The sequence below is a fragment of the Lepidochelys kempii genome, chromosome 11 (assembly GCF_965140265.1).
Source record: "Lepidochelys kempii isolate rLepKem1 chromosome 11, rLepKem1.hap2, whole genome shotgun sequence".
In the NCBI taxonomy this organism is placed as follows: domain Eukaryota; kingdom Metazoa; phylum Chordata; order Testudines; family Cheloniidae; genus Lepidochelys; species Lepidochelys kempii.
In genome coordinates this window covers 73,980,415-73,997,707 of record NC_133266.1, presented here as the reverse complement: position 1 = coordinate 73,997,707, position 17,293 = coordinate 73,980,415, and the positions used below count along the sequence as shown (strand labels likewise).

General features: G+C 42.0%; 1 protein-coding gene across 9 annotated transcripts in view; it reads right to left on the bottom strand.

Annotated features, from left to right (window-relative positions):
* The window catches only part of HDAC4 (histone deacetylase 4), a 469,205-nt gene that overhangs the window by 10,490 nt on the left and 441,422 nt on the right, over positions 1-17,293 (bottom strand). For all 9 annotated transcript variants that reach the window (XM_073306830.1, XM_073306829.1, XM_073306834.1 and 6 more), the window contains 2 exons: positions 12,416-12,534; positions 8,459-8,592 (listed from right to left, as the gene is read on the bottom strand). In XM_073306830.1, the coding sequence (XP_073162931.1) occupies positions 8,459-8,592; positions 12,416-12,534 (253 nt within the window). The remainder of the gene's footprint in view (positions 1-8,458; positions 8,593-12,415; positions 12,535-17,293) is intronic.

Genomic DNA, 17,293 nt, shown 5'->3' with positions numbered 1-17,293 from the left:
GCAGGACTTGGAAGCGGCATTTCAATTAACTACATGGTGGGGGGGGGGGAAGGAGGAGGACCCAGCTAGCACCACAATACACTGCATTCTGTAGTGAAGAGCCTCTGTAATCCAATTGTGGCATGAGAACTAGCGTGATCAAAAACTCTGCTCGTATCCCGTTCTGATCCTGCAGCCTTCAACCAATAAAAGAAATTTTAAAAAACCCACATTAAACTGTTTAAAGCGATACTCTTTTTCCTGAGGTTTTCATATTATTTGTTTGGGCGTTGAAAGACACAGAGAATGAGGTTGCGGCGATTTGAGCAACAGAATGTCAAAACCCCTCCTTCTCCCGTGTGCACAAATCAAGAACAAATGGACTTCTGCCAAAGGGTTTGTTTAGCCAAAGAGTCTGGGCAGGAAGTGAGAGATGCAGCACTAACAAATCTCATTTTGTTCAAACAGCCCCAGACATTGCCAGGGACAACAGTACAAGGGGTTTTTTTTGTATACAGAGGGGCAAAAACTTTTTTCTGGATAACATTTTATGCTGAGTTAGTCTGTTCAGGATCAGAAAACTGCTCCTTAAAAGCTATGGCATCCTTTCCCTTTTAATAAAGTCAATCAAGGCATTTCAGTTACTACTGTTATACCTATAGCACTTGCTTCAGTTTCCATTAAGACTGATTTCAGAGTAGCAGCCGTGTTAGTCGGTATTCGCAAACAGAAAAGGAGGACTTGTGGCACCTTAGAGACTAACCAGTTTATCTGAGCATGAGCTTTCGTGAGCTACAGCTCACTTCATCGGATGCATACTGTGGAAACTGCAGAAGACATTATATACACAGAGACCATGAAACAATACCTCCTCCCACCCCACTCTCCTGCTGGTAATAGCTTATCTAAAGGGAGTGAGTTTGTGTGGGGGGGCGGAGGGTGAGAAAACCTGGATTTGTGCTGGAAATGGCCCAACTTGATGATCACTTTAGATAAGCTATTACCAGCAGGAGAGTGGGGTGGGAGGAGGTATTGTTTCATGGTCTCTGTGTATATAATGTCTTCTGCAGTTTCCACAGTATGCAGCCGATGAAGTGAGCTGTAGCTCACGAAAGCTCATGCTCAATAAATTGGTTAGTCTCTAAGGTGCCACAAGTCCTCCTTTTCATTAAGACTGAAAAATCCTGCTTCAAAAAAACCCCCAACACATTGTGATAAGAAAGGCTTTTTCTAGGGAGCCATGCTGCCAGGTGAGTAATCTTCACTTTTATCTTCAGATACCCCAAGGTGCACACTGATCACAGGGGATCTGCCAATTCTGGGAGTGTCACCCCTAGCCTCTTTGGCCCACACGCAGGAACGTTACAAATATTTTAATACAGCATATCCATGATTCTGAAAGGGGTATGTTAAGTGTTCATGCTACATCAGGCTAGCAGAACAGTATGTCCCCTCTGGAAGAGAGATCAGATCTGGAGTATATTACAGGGGAAAATAAGAGTTTGGTTTGTCGCTGTTCTTTTTAACTATAGTCCCTTTGTAGGTATTTGTTCCCTTTATTATTATTTAATATTAATTTTGTGGTCGCACAAGACTACAATGCCATCTAGCTCAATTCACAACACTACTCAAACGAGAACTGGAACAACAGGGGGCTACTTGCTAGGATCAGGCTGTACAGGCAGAACCGCACCTGGGTAGCTTGCAGTGCGCTATAGATATTATTTGGCTTTCCTTCACATAAGCTCTAAATGCCCTGACAACTAGTTAAACTCCCAGGCCGAGGGTTTCAAACAATGCCTGCCATTTCAGGTGCCCAACTTGGAACACCCAGTCGGGGCTGGATTTTCAGAAAGTCCAACCACTGAAAAGTAGGGTCCTTTAACATGCCTCAGGCCGGGCACCCACAAATGGGGGCACCCATGCTCATTAGCCATGTCTGAAAACCTCGGCCACCGCCCAGCAACGTAAAAAACAACAATTTAATCAGCCACTAAATCATAGTACCACAGCTTAGCCATCCAAAGCCCTGGCTTGTGACTATTTGCTTGCCATTTGTATGGTACTTCCATGAGCACTGGAAACCATTTTGTCCCAAATTAAAAAAAATATTAATGAGACAAGGTGGGGGTGGTAATATATTTTATTGGACCAATTTCTGTTGGTGAGAGAGACAGACTTTTGAGTTTCTCAGAATTCTTCTTCAGGTCAGAAAAATTACATAATTTAAAAATCTGCCTACTAGAAATGATACAGGCTGAAACAATTTATATTTGATTCCTGTCTTATGTCAAGTGCTTGTTTTTTGACTCTGGGAGAAACTATTCCTCTTCACCTCATTTGTACAGAACTATACTGAACTCTTTATGAATACCCTTCAACTTCTCTTGATGTAGCAGTGCACTAAGCATTATCAAAGGCAGTGCTTGACTCTGAGCTGTAGACTAGCGGCTGCTCTGTCTGTGTGGTATTCTTTATGATGTAACTGCTGTGAGCAGTGGAATTGCTTATTGACAGCTTGTTTGTAATGTTCAAAACCTTTTATTTTAAGGGGCATGACTACCAAAGCTGGCACTAGACTGCGTGCTTGTGGTCTGAGGACCGGCCCAGGCACTCTCACTCTGTTACCGGCAGCCCTGTTTTCTAGGATGATTGACATTACTCCTTCTTCACTGGAGTTTTCTTCCACAATACCAATGACGGTTCCATGTCAGATAATGAGCTGTGGGACAAAAAAGGCTGACGTTCACACGGTTTATTATCCTATGTGCAAGACCTCAACCAAGGTTCCCAAAGCTGGTCAGGACCTTTCGCCTTCATGATCTAGAGTGTAACATTTACACTGTCTTTTCAGAGACTGGCACAGACGTATGTATTAACAGCATTGCTGACTGTTGTTTTCAGGAGGAGGTTTTAGCAGGTGGTTGAGAGGGGTGGCCAGAGCCCACAGCGAAGCCAGGACAATCATGGCCTGGAGGTGTTTGACAGGAGTGGCACTGAGGAATGCCCAAAGGTATTCATGGCCATATCAGGCCAGCTCTGAGCATTTCATTCAATGTAGGATGACCAAGGTTCTTGGGAGTTTTCAGCCAGTCCCCCTCACCAAGTAGAGCAGTTCACTGCTGAGTCTGAGAAAGACTACCTCACTCATTCCCTCATGCAATACCCGGATGTGCTGAGGTGGCTGGTTACATGAAGCCATGTTGTGTGGCTGGCTTGCTGTTCAGACACCTGCTGCGGATTCATGGTGTGGAGGATGCAGGGGTGTAGGTTGGGTGCCAAACCCCTTGTTACAAAGTATTATATAGCTCTGGCCAGACAACTGTCTTGGGGACACAGGCTCTCCTCTCTCAGGCAATCTTCTCTGCGGTCTTTCATGGTGCACTGGGGATGGTGAGCTGGTGACTAGGGCTTGAAGCAGGCCTCAGCCTGGCAGTCTCCTCATGGATGATCTCTCTTAGCCCTGAAGTTTTGGCCTGCAACAATGTTATTTCAAAATGAACCAAGCGGGTGTTGGATTGTTGGTTCCCCTGTGGCAGGTGCTCAGTGAGCTTGCCCTACTCCAGCCATCTCAGGCCATAGCATCCCGTAGACGATATCCTCTTGTCTCTGCTTGATAAGTCTACTCTTCCCCTCTCCCTTCCCCGTGGAGTACTAACACTTTGCTACTTTTAGGGTAGAACTGGCCTTGGTGAACTCAGACCACAGAGCACTGAGATCTCTTTTATTCCTTACAGGTATCACTGCCCCTATTGCTGGGGCTAGGCTCCCTAATCAAGATGCCCAGGAACTGGATGGGAAGTGTTCTGCTAGGTTCAAGATTACATCTGACAGGACACAGCGTCCCCTCTTCCAGATGGGTCAATCAACCCTTCATACTTATCTGTCTTGGCACTATCATTTTGCATCCTGGCTGGGACTCTGTGCTTGCATTTTCTCCTAACCTTGGAAGGACTGTTTCAGTGGATTAAGCATCATTCACCAGGATTAAGCATTCACCAGTGGATTAAGCATCATTCACCAGGTACATTAACAAGCAGCTGTTCAGTACCAGCAATCACAGCTTGGCTTCCCTTTTGGACAGAATCCAGTTTTAAGCAGAGCATCTGGTGGTGCATGCAATGGAATCGGTGGATTACCATCATGTGCAAGCTCTGGCTATGACGCCATCCCGACCCATTTGATTGTGGGTAAAGCTCAAATTATGAATTTGGATTAAGTGATATTGGATTGTACTGAAACACAGCCTTGAGTTTGTCCTGGAGATGTGCCAACAGATTGGTGGACCATGCAAGGAAAGCCATCAACTGGGAATGGAGTGTTTTTGTGCTTTCTTTTATGGAAAGATGCTGAAGCATGAGTGCATTACTTATGACCATCCAGCCTCAGATGTGACCTATAACACTGAAATAGGTAGTGTACTGAAAATTGGCTGGGTGAGTTGCAGGTGGAATATACCAGCTACACTAGAGTCCAGTGCATCAAAGGTGGCTTCCCAGGTGAAGGTTATATTCAGCGGGGATAATGGTGGTTTGATTTCACTGGAGTGGTTGGGAAAGGCTGGTACTTCAAACCCTCAGATCTCATTGCAACATCTGATGTTTCCCAGGTGCAGTAACTTGCCTAGTATCTAAATCATGTAAAAACACAGGCTTTGAAATAAGGTGGCCTGGTAGAGCTTGGATAGTTAGCATGTTTGGTACCTAAATACTGAAGGTAGAAGGAGGCCAGGTGTCTGTTCTGTGCTGCTGTTGCCTCCCCTGATTTTCAGAGCTGTTAGCACATGCTGCCTTTAGGCGTCATCCCACTATGCTATTTAATAAAAGCTGCAGCTTGTTGGCCATAAGTTACATAAATTTAAGAAGTCCTCAGTGGATCCTGCCCTCCACAACCTTTATTTTTTCCAAAAGAAGTCAAATTATTTGTAGTGGCTTTGAACAAATCAAAAAATGATAACTAAAAAAATATTAAAAAACTTCTGATGCTGCTAAATCATTTTACATTAAAATATTCTGAGGTGCATAAAGCTTGCAATTATGTTTTAATATCCCTGATACTTGGGAATCACCCTGGGCACTAGGCTTTGCAGCCCCACACAGACATTTTCTTAAAATTAAAATTTTTATTTCAGCTGATGAATTTAATTTCAGCTTGTGGGGCCTGCATTTCCCCCTCATTTCCTTCTGTTTCGCTATATAATTTAGTCATATCTTAAGTTAGCAAATTTCCCCTGCAGCCTGTTGCTATCCACAGCTGGCTGTCCATGTGCGTGCATGCAAAATTGTCTAACACACTGTATATCAAACTTCATCAAAGGGCCCGCAGGATACAGCAACGGTGGCTCACTCCAACTTCCTTGCATTAAAAAGATTTTATAAAAGACCTTGATAAGACCAGTGTTTCCTGCTTTTTGATGTGTGTAAGTAAAAGAACATCGTCATGGTATCTGCACAGTCTTATAATCAGCTTAACAAAACCAAGAACAGGTCCATCCTTAAAAGCTTTTAAGTTCTTTACTGATATTCTGATGTAATTACAAAAAGAAAATAAAACCCACCCAAAAAAACAAAACAACAAATCGAATGTTCCTCTTTAAATTGTCTAAATATATGAACCATTTCAACTTAGCAAAGTGATTATTGGCAAGACATAATATAGGTAAATAAAATCTTTGGAGCACTTAAACTCAAAAAGGTGTGTGTTATGAAAGATGATTCCAACCAAGTTTATCACTGGGGAATAATGCTTGTTCAGAGCCTTAAACTGCGTGTTCTGCAAAGGTGGGAGGCTGCAGAAGAGCAGTTTTGATCCAAGGTTTGGATGAAGCCAAGGAAATCGCCTCTGATTATGAGGGGTCTGAGAGTCTGTAGTACAAGAAAACGAGGGGCTCTGACAAGCATCATACCACTGAACTGGGTGGTATGCCAGTGTCGCTGGTTCCCAAGTTACTGGGGGCCAAAAGAAGGACAGAGCTCCTTGGATAGAGACTGGTTGGCTCAGTCACCCACATTGGGGCATGTGACAAATCTGCCAAGCCAAAGCTCAAGGAATCAACAGCCTTTGAAGGCTCTGGTAGAGGGGAAGTCAGAGAATTCGGAACAGGCATTATGATATCCTGACTATTCTCACCAGGGTCCACTGGATTTATTAATAAGATCTTCTCCAGAATCATCTTTCTCCCAGCAGAAATGCCCTTAATGTTTTGGAATCCACAGCTATGGAGTTGGCTGGAGCAGTCATTTATCAGCTATAGGTTGCCCACGCTTCTATGCAGAATCAAACCCAGCACTGGTGACTTCTTGGACAAGAAAAAAGCAGGTTCCTTGTCATTATATTGCAGCTCCACATCAAGGAGCTTTATGACTTGTTTATGGTTCAATATCAGCTTTGAAGTCATGGTTCTCAACTTAGACAGCTCTAGAACCGAAAGATTACTCTGGTTTTCCTCTGTATGGCTGTGCACCTGGAGGCTTTTAACCCTATAGTCCTCCACCTGTTGCCTCCATAGTCTCTTCAGCAAGGAGGGGTGACAAGAGAACAAACTCTCTTCCTCCAAGGAATGCAAAGACTCCTGAAGAACTCCTCATCCTCCTTCATCTGATGGGCAGTCAGACTTGCTCTCTGGGGAAGGTGAGGAAATGGCCTTCAGAGGTGCTCCTCTCTATATTATCCCACGAGACTGTCTTGATTGCTTCCTTTTCTCCTCTACGGGATGTCCGGGCCTTTCAAGATTTGCTTGAATTCATTACATATTTGTCTGGATGTCTCAGGACTCACTGAACTAGGGGCCTTCATGTCATCAGTTTGCAGTTGTATTGAGCATGGGTGAGTAGATCTGCCAAGCCCTGCATGGGAGTTATCCATGCATATCCCATGCAGAATGACAAATAGATCTTTGTGTTTAAATACACTGCAAAGTATGCATGGTGATCCTTTAATCGAAAAGACAGCCCAAAATAATTCACACAGCACACTGATTCAATCTGTGATGATATCCCACTTTAATAGCATAGCTCCAGTTTGAAAATATATCTAATCACTTTCACATGCTGCTGCAAGTCTCAGCTGTGTATGATACAGGCAACGAATAGAAGTGACATTGCTTTTCTTCACTCATCTTCAACATTTATGTTTTGAAAGGCTCTTGAGAGCTTTTGCTACAATGACATCTTCTGAGCTAATAGTGGATACTTCCTATTCCAGTCTGACCTGACTTGTGCTTTGCAGCATTAAGCCCAATTTTCTTAAATGGAAAAGTGGCGTAGTACCGTCCTGTGCATGCCATTTGGAGTCTGGCCACACATTGGAAAGGCATTTAGTATACCATGAGGCATGTGGGCGTTCAAAAGGGGATGAATACACCAGAAAAGCTGGGTGAAATCAAGTTGTTCATAAAGCCTATAGCTAATTCCCAAAATACAACTTAAAACTGACCCTGGGCAGCTTTAGTATATGCCACAGGTACAAACCTGTCAGGTAACAGAGTAGATGATTTACCTGTGCAGTATGGGATTATGTTGGCTGCACAATTAGTTCTTGTTTAGATTTGCTGCATAATTGTGCATTTGAATCTAAGCTTTATCAGGTGTTGACTATGAAGCCTAATGATGATTCTAATGTTAACTAGTTCATTGCTGATAATTTTGGTAGAACCAGCCCACTATAATGTACCTATTTCTTGTTGCTGGATGCAGTGGCAGGGGGCAATAAGGTTGCCATCAAAGGTTGCAGGGGTGGGGAATGAAGAATTCAATTCCTTCCTTCCATATGCTTACCACCCCTGCCCACAACAGAAAGGAAAGTGGCTTCCCCATACCAAAAGGTTCAACTGTTTCCTGGATGTCAAGAACTAGACCTGCTTTTCACACTTCCATGGGGCCCAACAGCTTAAATGGTCCCTAATCCAGCTATCAAACCCTCCAGCCTTCCGCTGACAACTTTCACAGTACAGGTAGGCACTTTCAATAGAGAAATCTGCAGCACACTGAAAAACTGAGGGCAGCAAAAAATAAAACTGAACGAAATACTGAAACAAACAGCACAAAGGACACTATACTGACTGCACTGGGTAAGGACAGCAATGAGGAGGAAAGGGGTTGGAGGATGGCCACAGACACACATTTATTTGGATGACAAATTTGTTGTCCTTGTCCAAGATGAGGAAAATGCAAAATACAAACAAGTGGCAAAAACAAATTTTGCTTTTAAAATTCATTCAATTCTTATTGCGTAATTTGTTATAAGAGTGGCAAGGTATGCTTTTTAAAAAACGCAACTGTTCTCTACACTAATACTGTTCCTTTAAAGGAAGGACTAAAAACGAAGACCAATCAAAGTTTCAGAAGTTTAGGAACCCACTAATCAATGCTGGCAAAATGCACTTGGATAATTTTCAGTTTTGCAATATAGTTGTTGAACTTGTAGCATCTTAAATTTGTCAACATACAGCCATTCACAGTGCCTTTAGTTTTTTGTATACCTCATTTCCCAGCAAAGCAGAAACACATGCCTCAGACGCATCACAAATGGCTGTCAGGTCATGACCTCCTTCGAGGGCCAGAACAATTCGACCTCCGGCCAATCCCATCAGCTGCTTCGTCAGGTACCCAAAGCCTGTAACAGGGAAACAGGAAATGCAATAAAAGGGCAAAGGTTGACAGAGGAATCAGACTCCTGGCAAAGGATCAAAGAATTATAAAAGGAATTACATCATATTAAAAAAACCACAGGGATCTGGGAGGACTAAACACATAATATAAGCCAGGTTTTATTTTAATACATTTGTTTCAGAATTTCAGCTATGGCTCCCCTTTGGATCCGATTACATGTATGCATTATGGGACAGATTCTGATCTCACACGGGTGAAAATCTGGAGTACCTCCATAAACTCCACTGGAGTTACTTCAGATTTACACCTACGTAACTGAGGTCTGAATTTGCCCCATTGTGTTTTAATGCTTTGAATTATAGTAGCAAATAATCACACTGGGAAGGAAGGAAAGAGACTAGAAGGAGGTCACTTGTACCTTATTTGACCTTTATGTTATATTATATATGATATGCTCTCCAGAATTAATGCCGTACAGGAGACAGAGGAAAAAAAAAACAACCACCTGTGGCTTGTGCTTCTATTTGTGGAAAAAAAATGGATTATATTGTTCCACAGGAACTGATGGGCAGGATCCCCTGGGAGATGAGGGGGAAAGGAGTCCAGGAGAACTGGCTGTATTTTAAAGAATCCTTTTCGAGGGTGCAGGAACAAACCATCCTGATGTGCAGAAAGAATAGTAAATATGGCAGGTGACCAGCTTGGCTTATCAGTGAAACACTTGCGGATCTTAAACACAAAAAAGAAGCTTACAAGAAGGGGAAGATTGGACAAATGACCGAGGAATATAAAAATATTGCTCAGGAGTGCAGGAGTGAAATCAGGAGGGCCAAATCACACCTGGAGTTGCAGCTAGAAAGAGATGTTAAGAGTAACGAGAAGGGTTTCTTCAGGTATGTTAGCAACAAGAAGAAAGTCAAGGAAAGTGTGGGCCCCTTACTGAAGGAGGGAGGCAACTTAGTGACAGAGGATGCGGAAAAAGCGAATGTACTCAATGTTTTTTTGTCTCTGTCTTCACGAACAAGGTCAGCTCTCAGACTACTGCACTGGGCACTACAGCGTGGGAGGAGGCGACCAGCCCTCTGTGGAGAAAGAAGTGGTTCAGGACTATTTAGAAAAGCTGGACGAGCACAACTCCATGGGACTGGATGCGCTGCATCCGACGGTGCTAAAGGAGTTGGTGGATATGATTGCAGAGCTATTGGCCATGATGTTTGAAAACTCATGGCGATCAGGGGACGTCCCAGATGACTGGAAAAAGTCTAACGTGGTGCCCATCTTTAAAAAAGGGAAGGAGGAGGATCCGGGGAAATACAGGCCTCACCTCAGTCCCTGGAAAAATCATGGAGCAAGTCCTCAAGGAATCAATTCTGAAGCACTTAGAGGAGAAGAAAGTGATCAGGAACAGTCAACATGGATTCATCAATGGCAAGTCATGCCTGACTAACCTAATTGTCTTCTATGACGAGATAACTGGCTCTGTGGATGCGGAGAAAGCAGTGGATGTGTTATTCCTTGACTTTAGCAAAGCTTTTGACATGGTCTCCCACAGTATCCTTGCCAGCAAGTTAAAAAGTATGGGCTGGATGAATGGACTATAAGATGGATAGAAAGCTGGCGAGAGCATCAGGCTCAACGGGTAGTGATCAATGGCTCCATGTCTAGTTCTCAGCCGGTATCCAGTGGAGTGCCCCAAGAGTCGGTCCTGGGGCCGGTTTTGTTCAATATCTTCATTACCGATCTGGAAGATGGCGTGGACTATACCCTTGCAAGTTTGCAGATGACACTAAACTGGAAGGAGTGGTAAATACGCTGGAGGGTAGGGATAGGATACAGAGGGACCTAGACAAATTAGAGGATTGGACCAAAAGAAATCTGATGAGGTTCAACAAGGACAAGTGCAGAGTCCTGCACTTAGGACAGAAGAATCCCATGCACTGCTACAGACTAGGGACCGAATGGCTAGGCAGCAGTTCTGCAGACAAGGACCTAGGGGTTACAGTGGACGAGAAGCTGGATATGAGTCAACAGTGTGCCCTTGTTGCCACGAAGGCTAACAGCATTTTGGCCTGTATAAGTAGGGGCATTGCCAGCAGATAGAGGGACGTGATCATTCTCCTCTATTTGACATTGGTGAGGCCTCATCTGAAGTTCTGTGTCCAGTTTTGGACCTCACACTACAAGAAGGATGTGGAAAAATTGGAAAGAATCCAGCAAAGGGCAACAAAAATAATTAGAGGGCTGGAGAACATTACTTATGAGGAGAGGCTGAGGGAACTGCAGAAGAGAAGAATGAGGGGGGATTTGATAGCTGCTTTCAACTACCTGAAGGGGGGTTCCAAAGAGGATGGATCTAGACTGTTCTCAGAGGTAGCAGATGACAGAACAAGGAGTAATGGTCTCAAGTTGCAGTGGGGGAGGTTTAGGTTGGATGTTAGGAAAAACTTTTTAACCAAGAGGGTGGTGAAACAGTGGAATGCGTTACCTAGGGAGGTGGTGGAATCTCCTTCCTTAGAGGTTTTCAAGGTCAGGCTTGACAAAGCCCTGGCTGGGATGATTTAGTTGGGTATTGGTCCTGCTTTGAGCAGGGGGTTGGACTATATGATCTCCTGAGGTCCCTTCCGACCCTGATATTCTATAATTCTATCTGACATCTAATGCTCAATATCAGGTTCTTCACATATGCAACACGCTATAAAAATCTCTGGGGCACCTGGGCTTTGATCATTTGACACACAGTATATTTAATTCTACTTTAAAAAAAACCCCGCAAGGATTAAATGACAGATTCAGAATCTGAAAAAAACTCAGTGCATCACCTCCTCCTTCAGACTTCTCTATTTTCTGTTTTACTAAGTAACATAGGCACCTCTGCAGCAACAATATTGTATGTATTCTATTGTATGTATTTGTACTGTAACGTATTAATTAACAGCCTTGGGACAAAACCCACTGACTGAACCAACTATATAATAATCCCCCTTAGTTCAATTTTACATATTACGAGAGCAGTATAAAATTAGAGAAATTCCACAAAAAGGCAAACAAGGTATCACCATTTACAAAGTGTTTGTGGATACCTTTAAATAACTTGTCTTTTACAGCTCTCTTATTTCATTTAAATCTTTTTATTAAAGTCATGATTTCTACTTCCTTTTAAAAGTTTTTAAAAGGACTTTTAAGGATGTATCTTAGATAATCACCTTTCTAACAGACAGACATCAAAACCCTAAAAATTCCTTCTGATTTTTAGAGACTGTGAGTCAAATCCTGTTTTCTGCTGAATTACATGGAAAGAGTCCAGATTTACACCAGCATAACTGGGGAATGCATCTGTGCAATGCACGTTGTGGATCCAAAGGAAAAAGAATGAGATCTGAATTATATAACCTTTTGACAAGGCAGAGTAAAATCATCAATCTAAATTGTTTACAAGTCTGGGAGGAAAGAATGGACAGCTAAACACTCTCTCCTTACTTTTGACATTTTGCTTTTCTTTATTTCTGCATGAACGAAACGTAACACATATTGTTATTTAGCATGTATCTTTTTCTATATTTAGAATAGAGTATGAATGGTGTTTTATAAGAATAAGATGCACCAACAGACGAACAGAAGAAGAATTTTTCATGTTATTTTTTTAGGTGGTCTGAAACAAATACTACACAAGTAAATAACAAAGGTACAAACAGATTTCTGAAAATGTTTACATTTAAAGACCAAGGGACAGAACCCCGGTGTAAACTATAATAGCTCCATTGAAGTTAATGGGGCAATGACAGTTTACACCAGTTTAGGATCTGCCCCCTTGAAAAGCTGCAACTTACATTTTGCTGATAGATTATATCCTCCAAGAGGCGTAGGATGGCCTTCCACTGCATCAAAACCAGATGACACCAGCACAACATCTGGGGCAAATTCATTGGCAATTGGCATTACTACCGTTCTGCAACAAAAATGTAACAATGGCAGACTGATTACTTTGTCTGGCTCTTCAATGAACTGAGGAACATTGAGATCACCTTGAGCAAACGATTATAAATTGCACTATTTTTGAAGTTGGCTAAGGTCACATCCCCTTTTCTCTTCTCACACGATGAGAACACTAGGAACTGGTTAACAGAGCACACTGGTATGTTATATCATGCAGTTCTATTTTAAAGTCAAAGCTTGTTTGTAATGTTGCTTATTCAGTGGGGTTGATTATTTCAACCACTAATAGTATAACAATCCAAATACGGAAATAGCCCACCATGCAATAAAGTTTAGATTTCCAGGCGTGACTGACTCTTTGTTTGGTCATCTCAAATCTTTTGTTCTTTGTGTACTGGAGGTGAAGTTAGAGATGTGGAGAGGGACAGAAGGGGAAAGGATAGGGTAAGCTGGCAGAAACTAACTGAAAAAGCCATAATTTAATAACCTCACTGCGTGGCATTTGTCTCCCTAGATACAGCAATGATGCTTCTCCAGTATTTGCAAAGGCACTTATTTTTTCCATCCTACAGCTTCATTAACCATAATTAAAGGCTGGCATGCAACAAGGACTATTGAGTGCAGAGCTGTGTGTGGCTGGGATGGAGGAAAACCACAATGTCAATTTTTCCCTTTATGGAACTCGCCACTCAACTAGTAATAGAGTAAAGTGGCTAATACATGGATAGACCAAAAGGAAGCTTTAATATTGCTGAAATTAAAAAAAAATATGTCTTTTACCTACTTTTATATACAGACACAAAGCAACTCAATCCATTTTAAGGTGGTACAATGTCCGAGAGGAACAAGAAATAAAACTAAAATGGAATATGGAAAATATTTTATGTGCAAGTAGGTGTCGACACACACTAATCTCAGTGTTGTATTCCGTAGAAAGGTATCATCATATTGGTTTATCTTTTTTCCTGCCCCCTAAAAAACTACCCAACCTTAGTTCCTACTCAAAATATACTCTAGATTGAAAAAAAAATTCAGATGTCATGATGCGAACTAGGCAAAATGAGCTGCTGAATAGGGAATAAAAAATTGCAATTTATGCCAAGCTCACTATTAAAGGCATTGCAGAACTGAAAATATCCCATTTAAAGTTTTAAAACAGAGAACCAAAGCTGCCTCAATAAAAATGTTACAGACCCACAAAATCCTGTGACTAGGAAAGCTTCCAGAAAGTATTCTTGGATGAATGCCTTCGTAAATGGTACAGTTCGATAGTACACTCACTTTGTATTCGGTGTACAGTAAATGAGCAGACACACACTCACAAAACTGTCTCGAGTGATTGCACTCATCCACAGCGTCACTGGTAAGTGACATGAATGGTAGGAAGGATACATAAAAGGATGGATAGGATACATAAAACCTACATTCCCTATAAAATAGGATTTTCCAGTGCCTGCTCCTGTTTTCTGACGAGATGTAACGATTACTATGATGATTAAAGAATCCAGGACACTCCTGGAATGACTAGAGGAAACTGGGTAATGAAATTCCACCTTTCTGAAGTCTTATGTCAATTAAACTGGAGATGGCAGTACTCTATTTCCAGTTTCTAACTCTCTCTCCTAATTAGGAAAACCCTTAATAGCCAAGCATGTGATTTTACATTTTGTGTAAAATAAATGTTAACCCTCTCTTCAAAATATGCACACAAAGGGACCGGTGATCATATATATGCACTTATATTGGTTTCCTTAAAGCTTTTTAAGATATTACTGTATTAGCAGTATATACTGCAAGCTAGCACAATGAACTGATGTCAAATGCCAATTTTCATAGGTCTTTAAATAATGTCTGCCATGTCAAAGGGAATCCCAATGTATACCAGCTAAAACTGGGGATGGTCCTACTGGGATCCAGGAAGTGGGCGGGCAGAAGGGTCCCGTCCGCCCCAGCCTGATGGGGGGATCCACAGGACCTGGAAGCCAAGTGATTTCGGGGGACACCTAATAGAATAACAGGAACAGGAGTGCGGTCAAAGGGTCAAACAAAGGGAGCCTGACAGGGACACCGAGCAGAGAACCCTGGACAGTGCCCACTGCTCCTCGAAGGCAAGGAGTCAGTGGACACTGCCCAGAGGAACTCTGCCCAGATGCGTGAACGGACAGAGGATCGGAAATAGGCCCCACAGTCACAGGAGTCTCCATCGGCCAAGCTCCTCTCCCTGGTTTGGTCACTAAAGGTGAACAACATGTGACATTCTTGCACAGGGAAAGATAAAAAGTTTCAGAATGGTGAAAGAAAAAAACTGAGTAGTGTGTGGTCTGACAAAAGTCTTTTGGTTTCATTTCCTCACATAAGACTGCCACGGTAATCTAAGGAGCTCCTACATTTATTACTGGTGGTCCATCAGCACTGTTATAAAGACATATAGAAGAAACTACTTCACCCTCCTTACTCTGTCAGAAAAAACAATTTTTTTTGCAGTGGTTGTGGGTCAAAGTTCTAATTTAAGCGATTGCAGTTTGCTGTACTGCAGAGGGCTTTTAACGGCGGTCATAACTCCAGAAAGACCAGATTTTATTTTTTTCCTCAATGTATTTATTGCCGTGTAAACTTTTCCTCCACACACATTATTATTTAATAAAGCCTTAGTAGGACTTTTTGCTTATGACTTTAAAGCCAAGAAAATCTTTTTACTGAAACCCACAGACATTCTAAGTAAAAACCACCTCATTCACAAAGAACTTAAGCAGCAGTTTCGAAGCAAGTGCATGTGGCTAAGTTTTTTTTCTATGCTTTGAAGTACTGCTGAGCTATTTAGTTTCTAGCCAAAGGAAAACTGCTAAACTCATCAGATTTTTTCAGAGCTAGGTTATTATATTTTGAGAGTTGCTAGTATCTGTTCCTGCTGTGTGGTATCACCCCAACTCCAATTAAAGTGAAAACCAAAATCAACTTTGAATTGTGTAATATTATAGTTTTGAACAAGCCAATACAAACAGTTGATATGACCAATGATTGACAATTATTTTCTTTTTTATGCATCACTGAATACTACACCCTGTTGATTTCCAAATATTAGCATACTGGAGTAATATGAAATAGCAGCTAATATCAGGTGAGCAATACACACAACTTACTCACATCAACAGTGGCATTCAGCAATCACATGCAGACCAGACAGAAGTTAAAAGATACCCTCTAGTGGCATGAAAAATACATACACCCATATGAACTGCTAAGAGTTTGTTGAAAATTAAGAACGTGAAACTTATTCGAACACATCGAAAAGAGGACGCACCGTGGTTACCCTTAAAACGTCAGTATTTGCCAATCACACACAGGTATCTGAGATCCCCAGTTTCTCCCTTTATTTAAAAAAGGAGATTTCTTGTAACAGTATTGTAATGGTTGGCAAATGTAAGATTTTTAATGCTACTACTGCATATATGTAAGTGTTTTAAAATGTAATTAGCGTTGCTCAATATTTGAAATAACATTTCAGATGATGATTAAGCCCTCAAAAGCCTGAGAAATTTGAGCTGCAGATGACCTGGCCAGGGCAATCAGTGTAATTAGAATTGGGCCAGAAACACAACTATGAGTTTGAACTACCTGTCAAATCTGAAGGCAGGGTTCAGATGCAAATCCTAGGATCTAAGCCTCCCTCCCACTCCAATTTTGGTTCTAGGCTGATCCAAAATTTAGAGTGGGTAGATTTCCCACTCAGATGCAGCTGAAATCTCATGCAAAAAGCCCAAGGTGATTTAAATAGGATGATCCAAGGAATGGAAAACTTGTCTTAGGAAAGGAGACTCAAGGAGCTTGGTTTGTTTAGCCTAACCAAAAGAAGGTTGAGGGGAGATATGATTGCTCTCTATAAATATGTCAGAGGGATAAATACTGGAGAGGGAGAGGAATTATTTAAACTCAGTACTAATGTGGACACAAGAACAAATGGATATAAACTGGCCACCAGGAAGTTTAGACTTGAAATTAGACGAAGGTTTCTCACCATCAAAGGAGTGAAGTTTTGGAACAGCCTTCCAAGGGAAGCAGTGGGGGCAAAAGATCTATCTGGCTTTAAGATTAAACTCGATAAGTTTATGGAGGAGATGGTATGATGGGATAACATGGTTTTGGTAATTAAATATTCATGGTAAATAGGCCAAATGGCCTGTGATGGGATGTTAGATGGGGTGGGATCTGAGTTACCCAGGAAAGCATTTTCTGTAGTATCTGGCTGGTGAATCTTGCCCATATGCTCAGGGTTTAGCTGATCGCCATATTTGCGGTCGGGAAGGAATTTTCCTACAGGGCAGATTGGAAGAGGCCCTGGAGGTTTTTCACCTTCCTCTGTAGCATGGGGCACGGGTCACTTGCTGGAGGATTCTCTGCTCCTTGAAGTCTTTAAACCACGATTTGAGAACTTCAATAGCTCAGACATAGGTGAGAGGTTTTTTGCTGGAGTGGGTGGGTGAAATTCTGTGGCCTGCGTTGTGCAGGAGGTCAGACTAGATGATCATAATGGTCCCTTCTGACCTTAGTATCTATGAATCTATGAAATAATCAGAGAACCCTAAGCTAACAATGCCTGATCAAACCTGTGCAAAATTCCATGAATCCAGCGCATGAGATTTTAGTGCACTGTAATCCAGACTTGAATCCTTTCCTTGCTTCATGTCTCAGGTCCAAAACTCTAGCCCAAGCCTTAGGTCAGCTGTTTTTAAATGCATTACTCCCTTCATTACAGTAGTGCCCCAAGACTCCAA